Below are 19,201 nucleotides of genomic sequence, written 5' to 3'. Positions count from 1 at the left end.
CATTAACAGAAAGTTGAGAGCCTAAACAACAGGCTCAAAAACATTAACGTTAACAGCTTACCACAAGTACATAAAGATCTTAATCCGAGTATAACAACATTAGTCTCCACATGAATCTTAAGTGTTCTACAATCTGAAAACAAATCAGAGGGGTCAATGCTTTGCACAAGTACGTTTCAAGTCAAGTTCTGAATCACGACTGAATCAAATCCTGAACTTTGTGTTGTCAAGTGTCATTCATGTTAATGTTATAGGTCTTAAGTAGCAAGTATGTTTTGATTTTTTCAAGTTGAGTGTAAACCAGACTTGTGACTTGCGTCTGACCCAAGTCACAAGTCTCGTAACTTAAACCCACCTCTGCTGTTTTCCCATTTCCTGAAGTTCAACATTCACTAATCTCTTCATCAGTGAAGCTAAACCTGAGTCCAAAGATTCAGTTAAATGAAGAATAGTTTCTATTTCACTGCATGGACATTTACTCTATGCAAGCATGTATAACAATGCTTTCAATTACGCTGCTCTAAACTAAACTCTAACTAAAGTTTGTTACTTTAATATGAAATGTTGGGAAATTACTTAACTTCTTCTGTATGCAAATGTGCATTTTGATAGACAATAATGGATTACAAGCACCAGACTTTCACAACTCAAGTATTTGCATACGTTTTATTTCAGTTCAGATATTCAATTCATTCTGCACCTAGACTCCAATCTTAATCACAGACAAGTCCCTTGTTCCCTGTCCTATATTACCTCGTCTTTAACCACCCCAAAACCTGAAGAGGTCTTGGGATAAAAACATAATGTAAGCAGCCATTTTCGGGTCATGTTGTGGGAAGGAAATCTGTCCCACGCCCTAAATGTCTTCAGTCAACAAGCTCTCAACACTGAGAGAAATACGCATCCATAAACAGATAGAGATGTGTTATGTTGTGTAGCTACTCCATCTCTTCACTGAGATGCTAGACTTCCTTTTCAAAATATAAATGAAGCATTCGTAATTCCACAGTTGATATGAACACAGTCATACATGGATGAGAAGAGAGGAGCGGATAAGAGAGAGGAGGTGATGGGACTAGAAGGCAGAAAAGAAGTGAAAGGAAAAGAAGAGATGAGGTGAAAGCTGGTGGTGTTTGGTGTATTACTTAAGCACTGCGCCACCTCATCTCCCACTGCCACATCCTCTATGCAACTCTTTCCATTCCCCACTATTAACTGTCATCTTCAATTCCACCTCACATTCTCTTCCTCCTTTACTCCACTCTTCTCTGTCTCACACACAGTTTGCCGTAAAAGACAAAGAGGCGGAAACAAGGGGTGAATAAAAGACTCATCTTTCTCCACCCAAACACAGAGAAATTGAAAGTAACAGAGAGGTATTTCAACAAACACAGTGAAAAAATTATATGGCACAAAGCCAAAATTCTTTAACTATAGGTTACCATTGTGATGAAAATATTTAGGATAGGTTGGGTTGCATGTAGGTTGTTAAACTCCTGGAGGGCATGTACTGGTGCCAAAAACCCGAGTGGAATTAAACCTTCAGTCAGTATCTTATGGGAATGGTGTTTTCATGACAGCAAGGATATCATGGTTTCTCTCGGATAGCAAAATGTCAAAAAGTACATTTAGCAGTATTTTTGACAGGTAAGAAAAGAAACACAGGTGACCAAAGTTAAAGGGCTAGTTTGACATTTTGGAAAACTGTAGATTACTTGCCAAGAGTTCAATGAGTGTGACACCACTAATGTGTGTATGCTAAATAAGAATCTATTTTAATTTAGCTTAACAAATATCGCCATCTAGCCAATCAATATTAGTTGCTTTGGGTATTGGATTCAGTATAGTATTGGGTGTTGGGTATAGTATTCAGATCTAACAGGAAAGTTTAGTTGCTGCAGGTTTTATTGTTTCTAAGAACCAGGTGGCTTTTGCAGTCAGTGTTTGAACTCCCGGCCTCCCTGGAACATTTAGTGACATCTTTTAAATGAATTCTCAAAACATTTAGCATACACTTTTATTTAACATCTTTTTATTATTGTTTTTATCTTATATTATTGTTCAGTACTTTATTCCATTTTACTTTTGTATCATTTACTGCTGAAAATGTTTTGAATATAAAAACATTTTTAAAATTTTTACTAGAAAGGAACTGATTTAGCCCATCTCCAATCCATATATGAAAGCACTTACTAACAGAGTAACCACAGACATCGTGGTGTCTGCAGTTGCTAATAGATTTTCTGTTTAACAACTAATACATTAATGACCTAAGCGTTTCAGCTCTACTTGTATGTTGTTTTGTGATTTTGACAAGTACTACACTATTTTTACTATTAGTATACAGGTAACACTTGAACAGCCAATGAGACATTCAAAACCAGGTATGTTTTCAGTTCAGGAATGCATTGAACTGAGGTAGGAAGACATTTTCAGAAAACTATTCTTAATATGTGTTTTAATTCTGGCCGGCTTGAGTTCCTGTCTTTACTTGAGTGATAGCTCCTCTCCCCTACAACAATGTTTATGTTATCACAGCCTAGTAGATTCCATATCCCACCTCTTCTCCCCTCTCTATCATTACATTTTATAAGAATTTTCAAAGTTACAAAACCCACATAGATGGAGAGTCAGTAAACATTTGGTGCGAAGTGTTGGTACTATACAGTAATCTAGTTTTCTAGATTTGGTGTTACAGATGTACATGTAATTGAGCTCAGCCAGACATCACTGAAACCAGCTAGTTAAGCAACACTCTGAGTCTGTGCTGTGTTGTATTGTGCCGGGTAGAGGAATTATGGGCGGAAGGCCTGTGTCTATTTCTGTGCTGCCATCTATTGTCTGGACAGAAACCGTTGGCTCAGACTCAGCGTGCTAAGAATCAATATGCTATGACCACACCAGCTAGCTAGCTTGCTTGGATGCCACAGGCTAGCTACTACACTGTTTCACATTATGAGCAGATTAGCATTGTAAAGTGTATTATAATCATTGACTAAAAAACCACAATGCTGACATGATTAATAATGAGGACATGTTAATACGAATTTGATCAATTTCAACACAAATTACATTGTGTGTGTGTGTGTGTGTGTTCAAGGCATTTCTTTCTTGAACAAGCAAAGTTACGCAGAGAGAGAGAGGGCCACTAAACGTACAAAACTAATTACATTTCAGATCTCACGCTATCCACACCCTGTTACAGTCAACTGTATGCAAACAGGACTGAAATTCAATATTCAGCCCTGGACGCTGCTACAGCAACGGTGCACAACCACAATATGTGCAGATCGTCAAGTGTTTACACACAAAGTACAAACTATCTCACACTTGGCTGTTTGTGACTTTAAAAATTAAACCACATCAGCTAAACTGTTTAATGGGTCGAATGACAAATGATGCACTGCTTCTCCAAAGTGCCTAAAGGCCTTTGTTTTATAAGACCTCAAGGCAATAAATCTGTGCTCAGCGTGTGTTGTTGTGTGTGTGTTTGTGTTACAATTCTCTATGAGAAGTGAACCGCCTCATCTAAATCCCCATTTCTTTTCTTTCAGCACAAAGAAAACTCACAAACATCTTTCCACATGGGCTTTGGTATCGTCTCATCTGAACTACAAAGCGTCTCTTGGCTTATTCAGCACCACCCACAGTCTGTGACCAGTCTGTTGACCTCATCTAACAAGCACCCAGGTGGGATATCGAAACAAAACAAAGCACCTTGGGTGCTCCAGTTAGTGAGACCAATTTCCAACCAGACAAGCAAACACTTGGCCCAATCAAAGTGTCCTTAGATAAGGCCCAGAATCAAAAGAAACAAACTCTTAATTGCACTGTGCAACAAGACAACTCGAACATAAAATGAGCCATAAACTCTTAAATCATGTCCTTGCACTTCCCCAGATTGTCCTTACCAGGCCACCTTTTGTTTATGAGTTTACATAGCGAGACATGAACTCATTTTAAAATACAGAAAGGAATTCCGGGTGGATATTTGAAAAAAAGATGTATAAGAAGTATTAGCATCATGTGGGAGCTTGCGGGATGATGCATGGGTTGACATCGACACAAAAGGGCCATATTAACACCACGGTTTTCACTGTTGTTCTGTCAGAATAATACATTTGGGGACATTTGTCATTATTTTTTACTATTCTTGACCATAATCAAGATAATTGTCAGCTGCAGCTATATTTCATTTAACGCAGGCTAAAACATAATATATCACTAACACTTCCATACGGACTTTGTTTTCTTGGAGTGTTTTGTTCCAAAATCCATTTGAAAAGTCCAACGCCTAATCTGATAAACAAGCACTAGCATGAAATTGAAATTAACTGATGATGAAATAAAACTTACTTGTTCATATTAAATCTTGAGCATCAGGCAGCAACTTCCTCCCTAGATGAATGGGTTTCAGCATGAAATCTTTCAGGCATTAAGTGTTGTAGGCCTGATCCTTCCACTGTCAGAGTATGAAAGTAAATCTCTCAACATGCACAGCTGACAGTTTGTTCCTGCTCTTGTTTCTGCTCTTAATGCCTGCTCAGATAACATTCTTATAGGTGGTTCCTCCAATAACAAATAGGGGTGTTTCACTGGAAAGATGGACGAGGAAGGCAACACTTAACTCAGGCAATCACCAGCCAACAGCGCCACTCTTTCTGAGTAGATTTACTGCACTGCCTCATTTACATTTTGCCCATCCTTCCCCAAATATGCCAAATGAGTGTACACACACTTGCTGAGTTATTTAGGAAACTCCTCTGAAGTTTCCGATCATGCTGTGTGTCACTCTACTCATACATTTACATTAATCAACCAAAAATACTCTTCAGCCTGCACTGTACACATGCTGGTTCTTCCGCTGTTTCTCCTGTGGCATTAGGAAGTGACAAAAAAAATTTTTGGGGGGGTTTTCTTTCTCTAAATTAAGGGTCTGGGGATGGAAGGTGCTAAAGTTGGCTACAGCAGGACGCATTGAACTGTGCTGGTCTACCAAAGTTGACAGACACTGCACTGCTGTGACAGAAAACAAGAAATGCATGTATTCTGCCAACAGGAAATGATTCAAGGCGTACGATAATAGATGACAATCCAACTGCTAGTCTGGAAAGTTATTGGTAGTTTCAAAATTGGTAAGTTTCACTTTTTTTTTTTAACTCGGATTTTAAAAATGAAGAACTGGGAGTTTGATAGTTCCTTTCTGTTGCAGTTTGCAACAAAAGTGACCATAAATGTCTGATGTCAGATATCAACCAGATATTAGTCAAGTTATTAGAATGTGTACATTTGCACTAGCTCTTCTTCTCACATTGCTCCAGCAGCAACCTCCTCTTTTAAGGTATATCTATCTATCTATCTATCTATCTATATATATATATATATAACCTTTCCAACTGCAGTGCCAGAGACCATCCCTTCCTGTCTTGTCCCACTAAAACCCTGGAAAATCAGAGTATATTCTTCTTTTGTCTCTTTTGCAGCACAATGCTCTTCTTCTCAGGGCTTATGGGTCACTGGTTTGGTGAGTCAGATGTCAGGAGAAAACCAGCGTGCTAAGTGGGTTTCAATAATGCAGGCACAGTGGGGGCCTCAAAAAGTGTGTGTGTCTACATGTGAGTGTGAAACAATGTGAGATATGTCAAGAACCAGTCTTTAGGTATACATGAATTTTTGGGGAGTGGAGGGGTGGAACTGCAGCGTGAATGTGTGCTGCCTCTGAGAGACTTGGTGTGTGTGAAGAATATTGTTCGAGTGAAGCAGGCGTGATTTAGTGTATGCGTATGTGGATTGAGATGGGAAAAGCCGGTGGAGTGCCTCCATTCCTCCAACCTCATCTATAATTCAGCTCTGTAGCGGTCTGTGAGGTCCCCCCCACCCCCACCCCTCCCATCGCTCTCTGCACTGAAGGTGGAGACAAGTGTTCCACGGTACATTTCACCGTCTCTCCCCATCTATCCATCCCCATCTACCGCTACCTCTCCAGAGGCCCGAGCAGCTATGGGGAGAAGCAGCCCAGCGAATTTCACTGAATGAAGACGTTCTGAACATACAGAATGTGTGTTCAGAACAAAAGACTCTGGCTGTCTGATAAATCCCCACATCTTTTAAAGCTTTTTGCTCCTAGTTAATAGCACAGACCTTTTATTAAAAATGTTTCCAAGTCCAACCTGAGATACCCGAATTATGTCATTTGAGTTATACTAGCTACGACTAGTTAATTTACTCTGAAATGTAATAAGTGCACCCTCACCCTCTTCACCCATTTAGCTAATATTGCTCCCACACCAAACACAATATAATCACAACAAATAAAACATAGTCTTATCATTAAATATACTAATACTAGCAACAGCACTAGTGGTATAAGAATGACTAGAAGTTTTAATAGTATTAGGAACTGAAGTACACATAGTATTTCAGCAGTAGTAGTAATGGTCTGTGTTTTTGGTTTTATGTACTTGTATTCCCTTTGTCTGTAGCCGTAAAAGCTGCAGAGTCATTGTACCTCAGGGACAATAAAGCCTCGTTCAGCTGAACACCCTCTTTTTCACTATCAAGGCTTATTCAGCCGTTCTTTCTTCACTTCCTTCCTTCCTTTCATTCTAGCTTTTTCTTATATTCTTACACCAGCAGTTTACAGAAAATGAGAAGACACATTCAGAACCTGATCCTGCCTCAGCTGCACTGTACTATGTGTTCTGTTATTATTTTTTATTTATTTATTTATTTTTTTGCTCTCTCTCTGCAGTGTCTCATTCCAGAAAAGGTGGCTCTTATTGTAATGGCTCACTGTGTTCCTTTTTCTTTCCCTCAGTCACTCTGCTTCAATTTAAATGTCACATATTCCTGTAGACTGCTATGATTTCACTTATGTTGACTGAACCTTCATGCGCTGTTCAAAAAGCTTTCAATTTATTGCAGTGATTTTTTTTTTATTAACCTTGCTATTTTTAGCAGCAATAACAGCATTTGAAACTGTTGTACTAATTGTACTTCAGGCAGTGTACATGTTGTGTTGTCCAGGTGATGTTACTGTTTTCAGCATGTCCATTCTTTTCAGTGCAGGATTTGGTGCATTGTTAAGGTTAAAACAATCTAAAAGCAAGGTCCACTTACTCAGTCAAGCTCAACTTGGGTGAAAAGTCCTAGAGGTCAGTGTTAATTACATGGCAAATGAGCAAACTCAATCTGCTTCTGAAGACTGCGTGATACAGTTGAAAGCAGGAAAACAAGCAAATAAGTGGACCTTGAGTTGAGATTATTCTGTCTACTGTTACACCCTTGTTTATTACTTTTCTTTGGTCTAGCTACATTTAAAAGTTAAGAGTTTCTCTTGTAGATAAAAAGTAAGTACTTCTGTGCGTCTCCCCTGCTCATTTTTGAAAACATCAGTCTCTGTTTAGTCATTTTGTTTATACCATTATAGATTAAACCTACATACAGAGCCATAACTTTAAACTTTATCTGAGAAAACTCCATCTGCTTGTGTAGATAGACCATGGGATGCGGTTGAAAGCTAGACCTTGTGTTAAGATTATGTTGTCAAACTACCTATTCCAATGTGAAGAGTGTAGTTTCATGTAGTTTCCGACAAATGAATAACTTAAACTTAATAAAATAGCCAATCTAAACATGAGTCTTGTCGAGAGAGAGACTTGTTAATCAGGCTCATTTTCTGTGTTATGAATTTGAAATGAAGTGTAACATTATACACTTTATACATTATACATTATAAAACACTTGCTATACAGTAGTTCACTTTTGCAGCCTTGTCAGGTAACGTTACATGTCTTATATAAGATATGTTGCATATTTGATGAAGCCAACTGTGACTGAAAAGCTGACAACTGATACTTAATTTTTCAGGGGTAAAGAGAGTCGGCAAAAGGTGCTGTAAAAGAGCAATGGAACCTGCAAGAGTTTCACTTAAGAATCAAAGTAATATTGTCTTTTTCACAGAGAAAGAATTACACCATACATCTTCTCAGTTCCCTCCGATCCTGATCTGGGTTTCATTTCGTCCCCTCACTCTGCAGAATATTGTCCTGAAAAGCTAATAAGAGTCCCTGCAGCCCCCTGATCTCTGCCACTGTCTCCAGCCTTGTTGACTGAACACCAAATTAAAAAGGTAAGCCAATTATACATTTGTGGCCTACGGGAAAACGTCCCTCCATTACAAAGGCTTTCATGTCCGTCTTCTTGATTTCCCACCATCCCCTGCACGTCTTACATCACTGTTCAGCTACACTAATGAACCCAGCTCTCTTAAAAAGCAATCTTCGCTGCGGTGATTCACTCCTTTAGTCATTTGCAGCCTACTCTTTTGCCACGCCCACTCACTTCTACTCTATTAGAAGGCCAACTGCCACATCTCGGCAACTGTTCTGCATTGCTACTCTGCGCTGTGATTGTATGGCGGGCTAAGCTAACTCACACTAGTGTTTGTGGTAATGACACGGCTCTGCGGATCCTCTTGACAGTAAACAAAGATGCTCTCTGTGTTGCAGTGCCTTCCCCAGGTGTGTCATTATTTTCAAGACAGGATGAAAACACCAATTCTCTTTCTGTTTTTTCCACTCCTCTCCCACCTTCCTGTCCTCCCTCTCTTCCTCTTGGATGCCTGCTGAACTGAGAATTGTTTGCTGCAACGGCTACCACTACTATTTGAGCCTGAAGTATTGAAGTCATTAGTTTTACTGTGTGTGTGTGTGTGTGTGTGTGTGTGTGTGAATATAAGAGAGAGCTAGTGGGGTGACAGTGGTCTCTCTGATGGATGTGTGCGGGTCCCTATTGAACATACAGGCCTCGCGTTGTCTATCTGCGTGGGAGAAAATGATATGGCAGCAGACACAAGTGGGTTTACTGCTTATTCTTGGTGTGTGTTTGTTTACCCATGTGAACACACATCCCAGTGCAAACCAGCCTTTGTTAGAAGCGCACCTGCTTGTACTCACGGTATCCTTTCATCCGTTTTTGCTGCCCCCTTCAAACTGCTGCCTCCTCTAAAGTTGAAAGCAGTCTGCATTGCATTTTATGAAATCAGCCTGCCCGCTAACGATCTGGTCAATTGGCAAGGTCAAGACACCAGTCATTGACACTCAAATCAAAACAGCTTACTCATAAATTGAGCCCGATTAAACAACATACAGGCGTACACACAGGCCTGGGATTAGCGAAAGTAGGTCAACACCCAAAAACCACTAGGCTGAAGGATTCACTTGCACACTTCTATTGTCTGTGTGGATACCATTGTTGTTACGGAAACAGGAAGACGGCAGCCATTCCAGGTTCCATTTTGGCTTTCGGTTAAGCCTTATGGTCTTTGCATTAGTCTACAGTTCAGGCGGTAATTGCTGATCGCACAGAATAAGGCCTAATGAACCCAGAGAATGGCGCCTTTGTGTCCAGTATTGTTGCTGCGTAATGCATAACAGGATACTGAGTGTTGATAAGTGAGCTGAGAAGCGACCCACAGTCATGAAATCTGGAACCATGCATTCACTTCTTGCAGTGGTTCGTCAATTTAACTCTCCCATCTCTCATGTGACAAGGCAAATGGGTATTTTGATGGAGGTAATGTAATGTGTTCTGCCGCAGCAGGAACTCAACTCTGCACTGAGGAACAAGAGCAGGACAGGAATCAGGGGTTACACCTTAACACAGCTTGTTCGGCCACTGCAACTGTTTTTAATTAGAGGTTGATGGAGCCACTCGACAAGAAAGCGTGATCAGAGAGAGAAAAGAGAGTGAAGAGACAGTGATTAGGGAGGGAGCAAAAATCAAAAAGGAAACAGCTAGAGGGAAAAAGGGCAGTCTTAAAGGGGATGCACGGGTGTGAGAAAAGAACAGGAAGGTTAGTGCGAGTGATGGTGCAGCAGGAGGATGTGTGGCTGTGAATATGAGCAGGAAGGAGGGAGGGAGAGAAAGAAATAGAAATAGAGAGATGTGGGGGAGGGATGCAGTGGCATGCTGAATAAAGAAAGCGCCAGAAGCTGTGTGTGTGATCAAGACTGTAGACGAGATCACAGTGTGGAGGAGAGCTGGATGGGAGAGGATGTACAACAGCAAGTTCAACAGAAGGAGATGAAACATTTTGGGACGTTTACATGCGCACAAACAACTACACTACTGTAGATTCACAGATTGCGCATAATAGTTTGATTAAGGAAACAACAGAAACTGCAGTAACCTGATGTCCCCAATAAACAGGCTGACTGATGCTGGATTTGTGATGTTGATAACAATATTTATTTTAGAACATTTAGAAAAATGTATATGCGCATTGCTTAACATGAAAACATATTTTGATAGGGAATCCTTAAATGTTCTGACAATAAAGCTGTTTTGCAGTCACCCACCAAAAAATCTGTTATTTCTTTGATGCTGCTAGCGATGATTTCTTTTTTCATAGAAGGAAATCACTAAGCTGTATTGGTGCCAAGAGGAATTTGAGTAATCCAGCTGGGTTAATCGAGTTGTGCTTCTGCGATTACAACCTTAATGCGAGTAAGATAACTTTAAAGGGGTTTATCTGACAGTTGCAATATTACCCTACTGGCACTAATCAAATTATTAGAGTACATGTAAATACAGTGAGTGACAGAGAAAAAGATGGAGGGTGAGGGGAGGGTGGAGGCAGAGTGGCAAAAAAGGGAAGGTAGAAAGAGACACCCACAAAGCAAGATGAAAGAATCAGGTGATTCCTGTCAGCTGTGTGATCTTGAAAAAGCAAGAGTGCCAGAGTAAAACCGCTATCAGCCCTGCTCTCCCTGCCTCTGCTGTCATCTGCTCTTCACTTACTGCAAAGACGACCAGTGAAAAGCCTGAAAGCACTTGGCACACATACCAGTTACTCCCTTTCCCCTCTGATGAGCCCTCTAGACAAAAAGTTCACAAGATCCATGCTTTCATAAAAGGGGGGCACAGGGAGCATGAAAAAGTGAGACAGATTGTGCAACACAGAGGGTAATAATCTGCAACAGTTTTCTGTAACAGTGCAGTGATAAACCATTTTTTATTCTTAGAGATTTGGTAGATTCCCGTCTTATGTTTTGGAACTAACAAAAGAGGGACTAAACAGAAGCAGCCATCACAGAATGAACACCTCAACCTTCACTAACAGAATTACAGATGGCAGGGTCTAAGTAGCAGATAACCATTAAAGCATATTTGATCATTTGATTTCTGCAAAAGAGGAACTGCATAAAATGTATGAAAAAATGCAGCTTGTGCAACCGGAGTTTTCTGACAGAAGTGAAAATGTGAGGTTTTCCATGTGCTGCTTCACTTGGTTGGCAGGGGTCTGTTTTGTTTATACACAAAGGTCCACATACTACATGTACATTTTAGCTATTCGCTTCAGCCTTTCTACCACATTCTACAATACCTGCAAAAGAGGAAAAGGTGGAAGCTGCTGCGCATTGACAACAGATACTGATCTACGTCACTAAATGCAATAATAGAGAAGCAGTAAGTAAAATAAATAGCACTTAGCATGACACTGACTAAAAATGAAACAAGAACAACTTGTTGCCAAATTGTGACAAGATATGTTATACATATTGCAGTCAAGTCTGAAATTTAAGTATTAAGATACTGGTCCTGCAGTTAGCGCGATAAAGAAAGAAGAAAACCACCTCTGCACTGTGCGAGTGATAAAACCTCTACCAGTGGTGTTACCACTCGCACAGTGGTGCAGTCTCTTTATTTCTTTATTACGCAATCACTGTCTTAGCATCTAGGAACCCAGTCTTCCTAAAAAAAATCCTTATGTCACTAGATTGTTGATCATGCAGGAAAATATTTAGAGCTAGTGGTGATCATAAGATTGCTGAAAAAAACAATACAGACTTGAGTGTGTTTAACAGGTGCCAACACGTCTTTGCTTTCCTAAAGCAGATGAAGGAAAAGGGTGCCATGTTCAAAATTTCTTTCCCCATTTTGTTCAGGTTCTTTACTTTATCATTAGCATTCGTCTACATAATCTTGATAACTTTAACTGTGATTTAATGATGTTCCTGTTAAGGTGTCGACTCTCGTATTAGACACAAGTTACTTTGAACTTAAATAAGAATCAAATCCAGCTGTGAGCCTGCATTCATACTGTACAGGCTGCAGTGGGTCGTCACTCAAAGACCTGATCTGTTGACTCTAAACCACAGCCATGTAGTTCACCTCACACAACCCCGTAAAACACATTCAGACCTGAATTACAGACACACACAAACACATGCACACGTGCACACCCACAATTAACCGTTTCCTTCCTCGTGCTGTCCACAGCTCTTCTGCTGTCATGAGTTTTCAAGCAGTGTGACACATTGATCAGCAGTTGCTGTTGCACGTGTGAGAGCGACAGTGTCCGATTGGGTTTGGTAGATTGGTGTGGTCGACAATGTAATAACTCCATTGTGATCACAAGGCCTGTCTCTGCACTCCACAGCTCACTTATCGTTTACAAGCACAGTTTAGGAGGCAAGTTGCTGGCTGCTGGCTGCGAAACGGTATGTGTGCAGTAGCAAGTGTGTGTTTGTTTGAATAGGAAAAAAATATCAATGCATGTGTCTTTGTGTGGCTTGAGTGAATGCATGTCTGTTAAAAGAAACTCTTTGTGTGTGGGGGGTGTATGTGTGGGTTACTATTATCACCATAACACTGTAAGCCTTCCCACCACACCCTCTCTTATGTTCAGACTTGACATTTAGAAAGTTAATTTTAGCAACAGAACAGCAAGGAAAAAGGAAGGTATGTCTGCAAATAAAGTTATACGGCCTCAGAATAAAAATGCCAGGAAAATATACTTCTTAAAACTGAGCTGCACTCAATCCTTCTTTTAACCTTCATGTGACCCATCTGGGAAAAAAATGGTGTCGCGTTAAAGACATGTGCTTGGGACCACAAATCTGTGTTACTTCCAACAGCAACACGACACGCCATGAGGCATCTGCTCTGTTCTTGATTTTGGAGAATCAACAGTGGATCTAAAAAGGTTTGGCAGGTTCCTGGATATGCACTGACCACACTGGCCCATTTTGAGTCAAATAAACTTAGTGTTTTTACTTGGTTCCATGCAGACATGAACTACAGGATGCCAAGACCTGGAGGTGGAGGAAATACTTTTAACGTAAATCCAAACACACACTCAGATGCTGTATTTGACAACACACTGCTTAGATACATCAGGCTATTTTGTGAGCTGGTTTGATTAAAAAAAAGGGAAATATAAATTTTGAAACAGAGAAAAACATCTTGCCCTGGTGGTGCAATTCAAGTGCCACTCATGACGACACTTTCCGTAGTGTTGCCATAGAAGCCTCACCTTCGAAGCAGCCACTTTTTTTATTTTTGCAGATTTGGGCTTCATACCTACCACATGATTTCACCATATTTAACTGACCTGGGTACAGTTTAGTATTTTACAGTTACTGCTGGATGAGACTACTATGGTGAAGAGCTAGTAATTGCAAAACAGCACTGGAAAAAATTAATGCTGCTGTCCTTGACCTCAGTTCAGTTATATAATAACCCAAAATGCTGCATAGAGAGGGGGTGTGACAGGGGGAGTCAGATAATTACTGTTACTGAATAGTAGATGCACAACACTGCTTCTGTTACTAAAATGGAGATAATAACTGAGCAAAAGAATAATATGCGGAAAGACATAGAAAGTATAAAACATAGCGTACAGCAGGCATTCTATACATCTCCAGACCAGGGAAACTCTATTAATCTCTTGGTCGACAGAGAGGTTACAGTGGCTGCAGTCTGTCGTGACGGCACCAGTCACTGTCAGAAACAGAGCGCCTTCAGTCTGAGATAGTGGCATTACAGCAATAAGAGCACCGGAGGAGGGTGGAAGAGACAGGTTGACTGACTTTTAAAAAGGTTTTCAGCTGCCAGCTCAGAAAGTGCAGTCTGGAAATGGTTCAATTAGAGTATCGGGCAGAATTCGTCTATTACTAACCCTCCGCCATCTCAAGTCAAAGGGCTGGTTTCTGTAAAGATTTCTCTGAATTCTGTGTTTTACAATTTGAGCACCTTTTGTCATCAGAAAGAGTGTGTAATCATGTGGTGGATGAATAAAATTCCAACAATTAAATATTACAAATTGTATCATGAAAATACTATATATTCAAGCAATAACCTATTTGATCCTTATTGCTTGACAGCCTCCATTTGCTGCTGAACACAGAATATAGGTGGGTCTGACGACGCCACTCTCACGTGGGCAGCACTCATCTGCTCACTGTAAATGTGTGAAGCACGTGTTAGTGTTTTGATGATTTGTTAGTAGCTTCTTAAAGAGGTGGTATTATGCTCATTTTCAGGTTCAAAATCTTATTTAGGGGGAACAGGTTTACATGGTTTCATTTTCAAAAAACACCACATTTTTTCTCATACTGCACATTGCTGCAGCTCCTCTTTTCACCCTATGTGTTGTACGCTCCGCTCTTGAGCTACAAAGTGATGCATCTTGTTATTAGAAGCAGAGAAGGGGCGGGTAGTAATAAACAAGGTAGTGTGATCCAAATCAAAGCCGCTTCAGACTGTGACCGTAACCTAGCAGATGGTTTAAGTTACTCACAGGTCCACAACATCATTGTTCCACATCTTACCATTACAAGTAAACGTTGAACTGTTGCCGGTGTCCTGACGATCTACGCTGGCTGTGAAAAATGCTACCATAGCGCAAAACGATAAATTCGACTATACTCAGCCCTGCTCCGTTTTCCATTGCAGGTGTAGTACCCAGAAATGGTACGTAGCTTGTCGTCATAGCGACGCCACACACAACTGCCGCGATGTAATGTTCAATGCGACACACCAGCGATCCACACAGCTTTCTCTTTTTTAAGTTAAAACGTTTCAACATTCCTCAGAATGTAAAGACAGATAAGCGGTATGAAAACCTTCCAGCTAACTTTCCTCTGCCGTTGTTGCTGCAGCGGTGTGTGTGACGGCGGGAGTAGAGGGCTCTGTGCCTGACCCCGCTAGCCGCTTGGCAACCTTTATGACGCGTTTTCATTGTGATGTCACAAGTAAAGGAAGTGAAGGGCTGGACTACAAATGAGCTGTTTTCAAGCAGTTCAGAGCAGAGCTTTCTATGGGAGATGGGAACTCCCTTTGGGCTCGACTTTGGGCTTTTTCACTTTGCAAACCTATTACATGCACAAAAAGGAGATTTAACTCAATAAAGGAGAGGGAAAAAGCCAAAAAGCATAATAGCACCTCTTTAAGAAAAACAGAAAACACTGATTAAATCACCGTAGCTCTACATTTAGCTCATATTTCTTTGCCAGCAGTTTCCACCTTGACCATTTGGCAGCCCAGCTAACTGACTAGCATCTCAAGTTCCCTTATCTTTTCCAAACCTTATTCACTTTCAACAGCACAAACCCCACCTGCACTCGGAGAGCTTACTGGAAAGGTCAGGAATGTGGAGGAAAGAGAAAACGAAGTGGAGGGGGGGATGAAAAGGAGCTACTTGTCAGCATAAGGTGTATTCTGAGAGAGGAGGCGGCATGCTAGCATATCTAATCCCTCTGAGAGCTAGGTAAATAACCCTGGGCTGTTTGCTGCGCTTGCTCTCCTGCTAGCGCTCATGCTAATCTTGACACAGACATGTACACTCAGATACACACGTGCACATGCACAAATAACACTATTGACACCATTTTCAATCTTCCCCATGTCTCTCTTTCAGTCTTTTTCTCTCGGTCTCCATCTTCCTCTCTGCTCTGGGCTTTAAAAACATGAAAAAAAAATACGATTCAACCTGTTTTTTGCCTTCCATGTCATCTTTCAGCCAACAAAGAAAGAAAGGGAGAATGTTTGCTGACATTTTAAAGCTCTCACTGCCGCACAGCTTCAGATTATGCTCAACACAGAGCACGACGTTTAATTAGCCTGGTTTGAAAACCCAAACACATAAAAACCAGGCGTGTCATATGCACATGATACGAGCGCAGAAAAGCATCCTCGCAAGTGAGCATTTCTACTTTGTGTGCAGAAATGCGCTCCTGCGAGAACAGGGCTGTGAGGAGCACAATCTTGACCCTCTCCATGCGCTCGCAACTGCTCAACACTGGAACAGACAGTGGTGGATGTCTCCCCTTCTATAGTCATTTTAAATACTGAACATAACCTTTGATTGGCTGTTTGGTTTGACCATCAATCAACAGAGGGGAGACATCAGCCAGTGTCTGTTCCATCCCCGTCTCCAAAGTCTGAAAATCCATTTATTATCCATTTCCATTTTTTCTTTCATTTTATAAGACTTCTGAATTAACCTGTAATTACCTGAATTTATAAGAGAAACAGTTTGATACAGGACCTTTGGTTTTGCAGGCAACTTCCTTGGTTCGGTACGCCCTGTGACCCAAACAACAACTGTCAAATCATCGATTTAAGAAAACTACTCGCACACGTGGAACAGAAATTCTAGGGCACAATTTTTACCTAGAATGTTTTGGCAGTGCACCAGTTGTCTATCAGCGGTAGCATGCTAGTAGGTTTAGCCAGATTAGTCAAGCTCTTGTAGTGTCGCTGTCTCCAAATGGCAGACACAGGGGGCACTAGTTACCTCAATTGGGTGGAGCACGCGTCACAGCATTACCCGAAAGTGTCAATTAGCAGAAAAAGACAAGTCCTTCTCCCCAGCATTAAACTAATCTTAGGAGTGTTTATCCCAGCAGATATGCAACCATATGCAGTAGTAGAGAATGCAGAACATATGGTCAAAGTCCTTGAGGCCCACTACACAGTTCCTTCATGTGTGCATTTTAGTCAGTCCATTGTTCCTGCCCTGTATAAACGAGTACAAGCTGCAGTTCAATAATTATCAACAGGTCAGAGTCTTACGACTGATATATTGACTATATGCCAGAATTTGAGTACCTGAAATGTTACAGTAAGAATTTTGGCCAATGAGCCACAATGTTTAAATCTTTCAAAATAAATGACAAATTACCGGCAAAAATCTGTGCATCAACTGTTGAGTTCATCCCATGAGTAAACAACCAGTCATGCAGTCTTCGGGGCACCTGCTATCCATGGTATGAGTTCACACTCCAGGCAAAAAGAAGTGCCATGACAACCTGAAATAACCTTGTTGTCCTCTTTTTATATCAGCCCTAACTTACAGTGATAGTTTGGTTTGTGGAGAGGAAGTCCTCCTCATACCTCAAACAACAAAACTGGCTGAAAAAAATAATCTTACAACAAGGCCTATTTAGTAACTCTTCTAAGAGCTACTAAATCACACATGGAGTTTGCAGACTTGTCATGTAATTGTAGATATTCTAAATTTATTTTCCTAAGCATTTTAAGGATTATATGTTGGCTTAAAAGCTAAAGTGAAATCTGATCCCGGAATTGGAAGATGCTGAGAAAACAATCCTCCCACAAGGTACATTTAATAGCTGTTCTGGAGCTGTTCAGTTGCACACCTGTATGATAGTCATACAGGTAATATTGACAAAGTTGAGTGTCTGTCAATATTACCTGTATGACTGTTCCGAGACTACGCACAGGAGTTCCTGATCTTCCATTCCCTTGGTTAAAATCAGCTTAAGGTTAAAGAATCACCGTCATGGTAAAAATAAGCCAACAGCGACTGTTGTGAAAGTGGAACATGAACTTAGGTTTGAATTTCAAAGTCACACGCTTCTATATGATCCACCCTGACCTCCTCCCTCGGGGGTTTGTGGCAGTATAACAACATGAAGCTAGTTCTTGTATTGATACTGACAATTGGTCATTATTCACATGACCACAAGTGATCGTTTGTTAGGAATCAAAATTCACTTAAAGGTCAAGAATTAAAGTTCAGAAGTCCTTAAATTTTGTCACGTTTCTGGGGAGCTGGTGTTTGTGTTTCCGGTTTTATTTTGAAGTTGTTTGGCCTCTCGTGTTACTATCTCTGCTTTGCTTCCTTTCAGTTTTTGTGACTTGTTATCTTTACCTCTTGTGTATATAAGGCGTGGGGTGGTGATAGAGCAGTGGATAAGACACATACCTTTGGTGTTAGAGACCAAGGTTCAATTCCCCACTGTGATACATATACCATTGTGTCCCTGAGCAAGACACTGGGCAAGAACCCCTAGTTGCTCCAGAGGCGTGCAACCTCTGACATATATAGCAATTGTAAGTCACTTTGCATAAAAAGCGTCAGCAAAAATGAAGAAATGTAAATAAGTCTTTGTGTTCTTATTGTTAGTTATAATTCGTACTACTCCGTCTTAAGTCTCCCTCATCACCTCAAACATTCCACATCACTTGCAAATTTCTAAACCGCACTCAAAACCCATCTGTTTAAAGCAGGTTTTGACATGTAATCGATTTAGCCTCACATGCTTTCTTTTTGTTTCTGTCCTGTTTTTATGCTGTTTTGCTTTCAACTTTTAATATTTATCTGTAGTTGTTATTGTGGTATTTATGCTAATTGTTGTAAAGTGCCTTGAGTAGTTTTTAAAGCGCTAAGTAAATAAAATGTTGTAGTAGCAGTGGTAGTAATAAACTCTGAAAACTGCATCTGCTCTGCCTGGTGTCTGCGTTTCGATCCAAATCCCGCGTTTTCCTGTGTCAGCGTTGAGCTAAATGTAACAAATTGCTCAGAGATTTAAAAAAAGAAAAGAAATTGTAACGTCTACATTGCCATGACAACTGAGCAAACTCCATCTGCTGATGAAGACTGTATGATAGTTCATATGATAGACACATGTAAATATCTGCAATGTTGTTCTTTCTCTGCAAATAGTTGTTTCTCTATTCTTTTTATTATTCTTAGATAACTTGCATTGTTTATTCCATATTTATATATTTCTAGATTTATTTACAATTTTATGTCAATTGTACCGTTTGTCTACATGTAGCACCTTATCACCAAAGCAAATTCTTCGTATGTGTAAAACACAACTTGGCAACAATCTCACCTCAAGGTCAACTGAGTTGGTGTCCTGGAGCTTTCTTTCATGTTCAGTGTCTGAATAAACAACCAATGCTGCCATTTTTCCAGTGGGGACAGTCTGAGGACTGGTACAATAAAAAAACTGATGCTCAATGCCACAACAATTACGGCAAAGCCTTTTCAGATTTCATTATGACACAACTTCAGTGAGCCTCATTTTCTGACAACAACCACCACATAAAAATATGCAGAATGATACAGCTACTCTGCAAGTTTTTGTTGTTCTTCTAA

The 19,201-nt window shown here is 40.4% G+C and overlaps 1 protein-coding gene across 3 annotated transcripts in view; it reads right to left on the bottom strand.

The window, feature by feature from the left end:
• The window catches only part of mgat3b (beta-1,4-mannosyl-glycoprotein 4-beta-N-acetylglucosaminyltransferase b), a 76,289-nt gene that overhangs the window by 24,818 nt on the left and 32,270 nt on the right, over positions 1–19,201 (bottom strand). The window contains exon 1 of one of the 3 annotated variants that reach the window (XM_038712771.1): positions 4,357–4,465. The exons of the other annotated variants lie outside the window; for them this stretch is intronic. Within the exon in view, the coding sequence (XP_038568699.1) occupies positions 4,357–4,364 (8 nt within the window). The 5' untranslated portion in view covers positions 4,365–4,465. Of the gene's footprint in view, positions 1–4,356; positions 4,466–19,201 lie in introns of those variants that run through there. 3 annotated transcript variants of the gene reach the window in all.

The sequence above is a fragment of the Micropterus salmoides genome, unplaced genomic scaffold (genome assembly GCF_014851395.1).
Source record: "Micropterus salmoides isolate LMB-PRFRI ecotype aquatic unplaced genomic scaffold, ASM1485139v1 Ms_hic_scaffold_12, whole genome shotgun sequence".
Classification (NCBI taxonomy): Eukaryota; Metazoa; Chordata; class Actinopteri; order Centrarchiformes; family Centrarchidae; genus Micropterus; species Micropterus salmoides.
The sequence above is the reverse complement of the archived record's forward strand: the minus strand, read 5'-3'. Positions and strand labels throughout refer to the sequence as shown.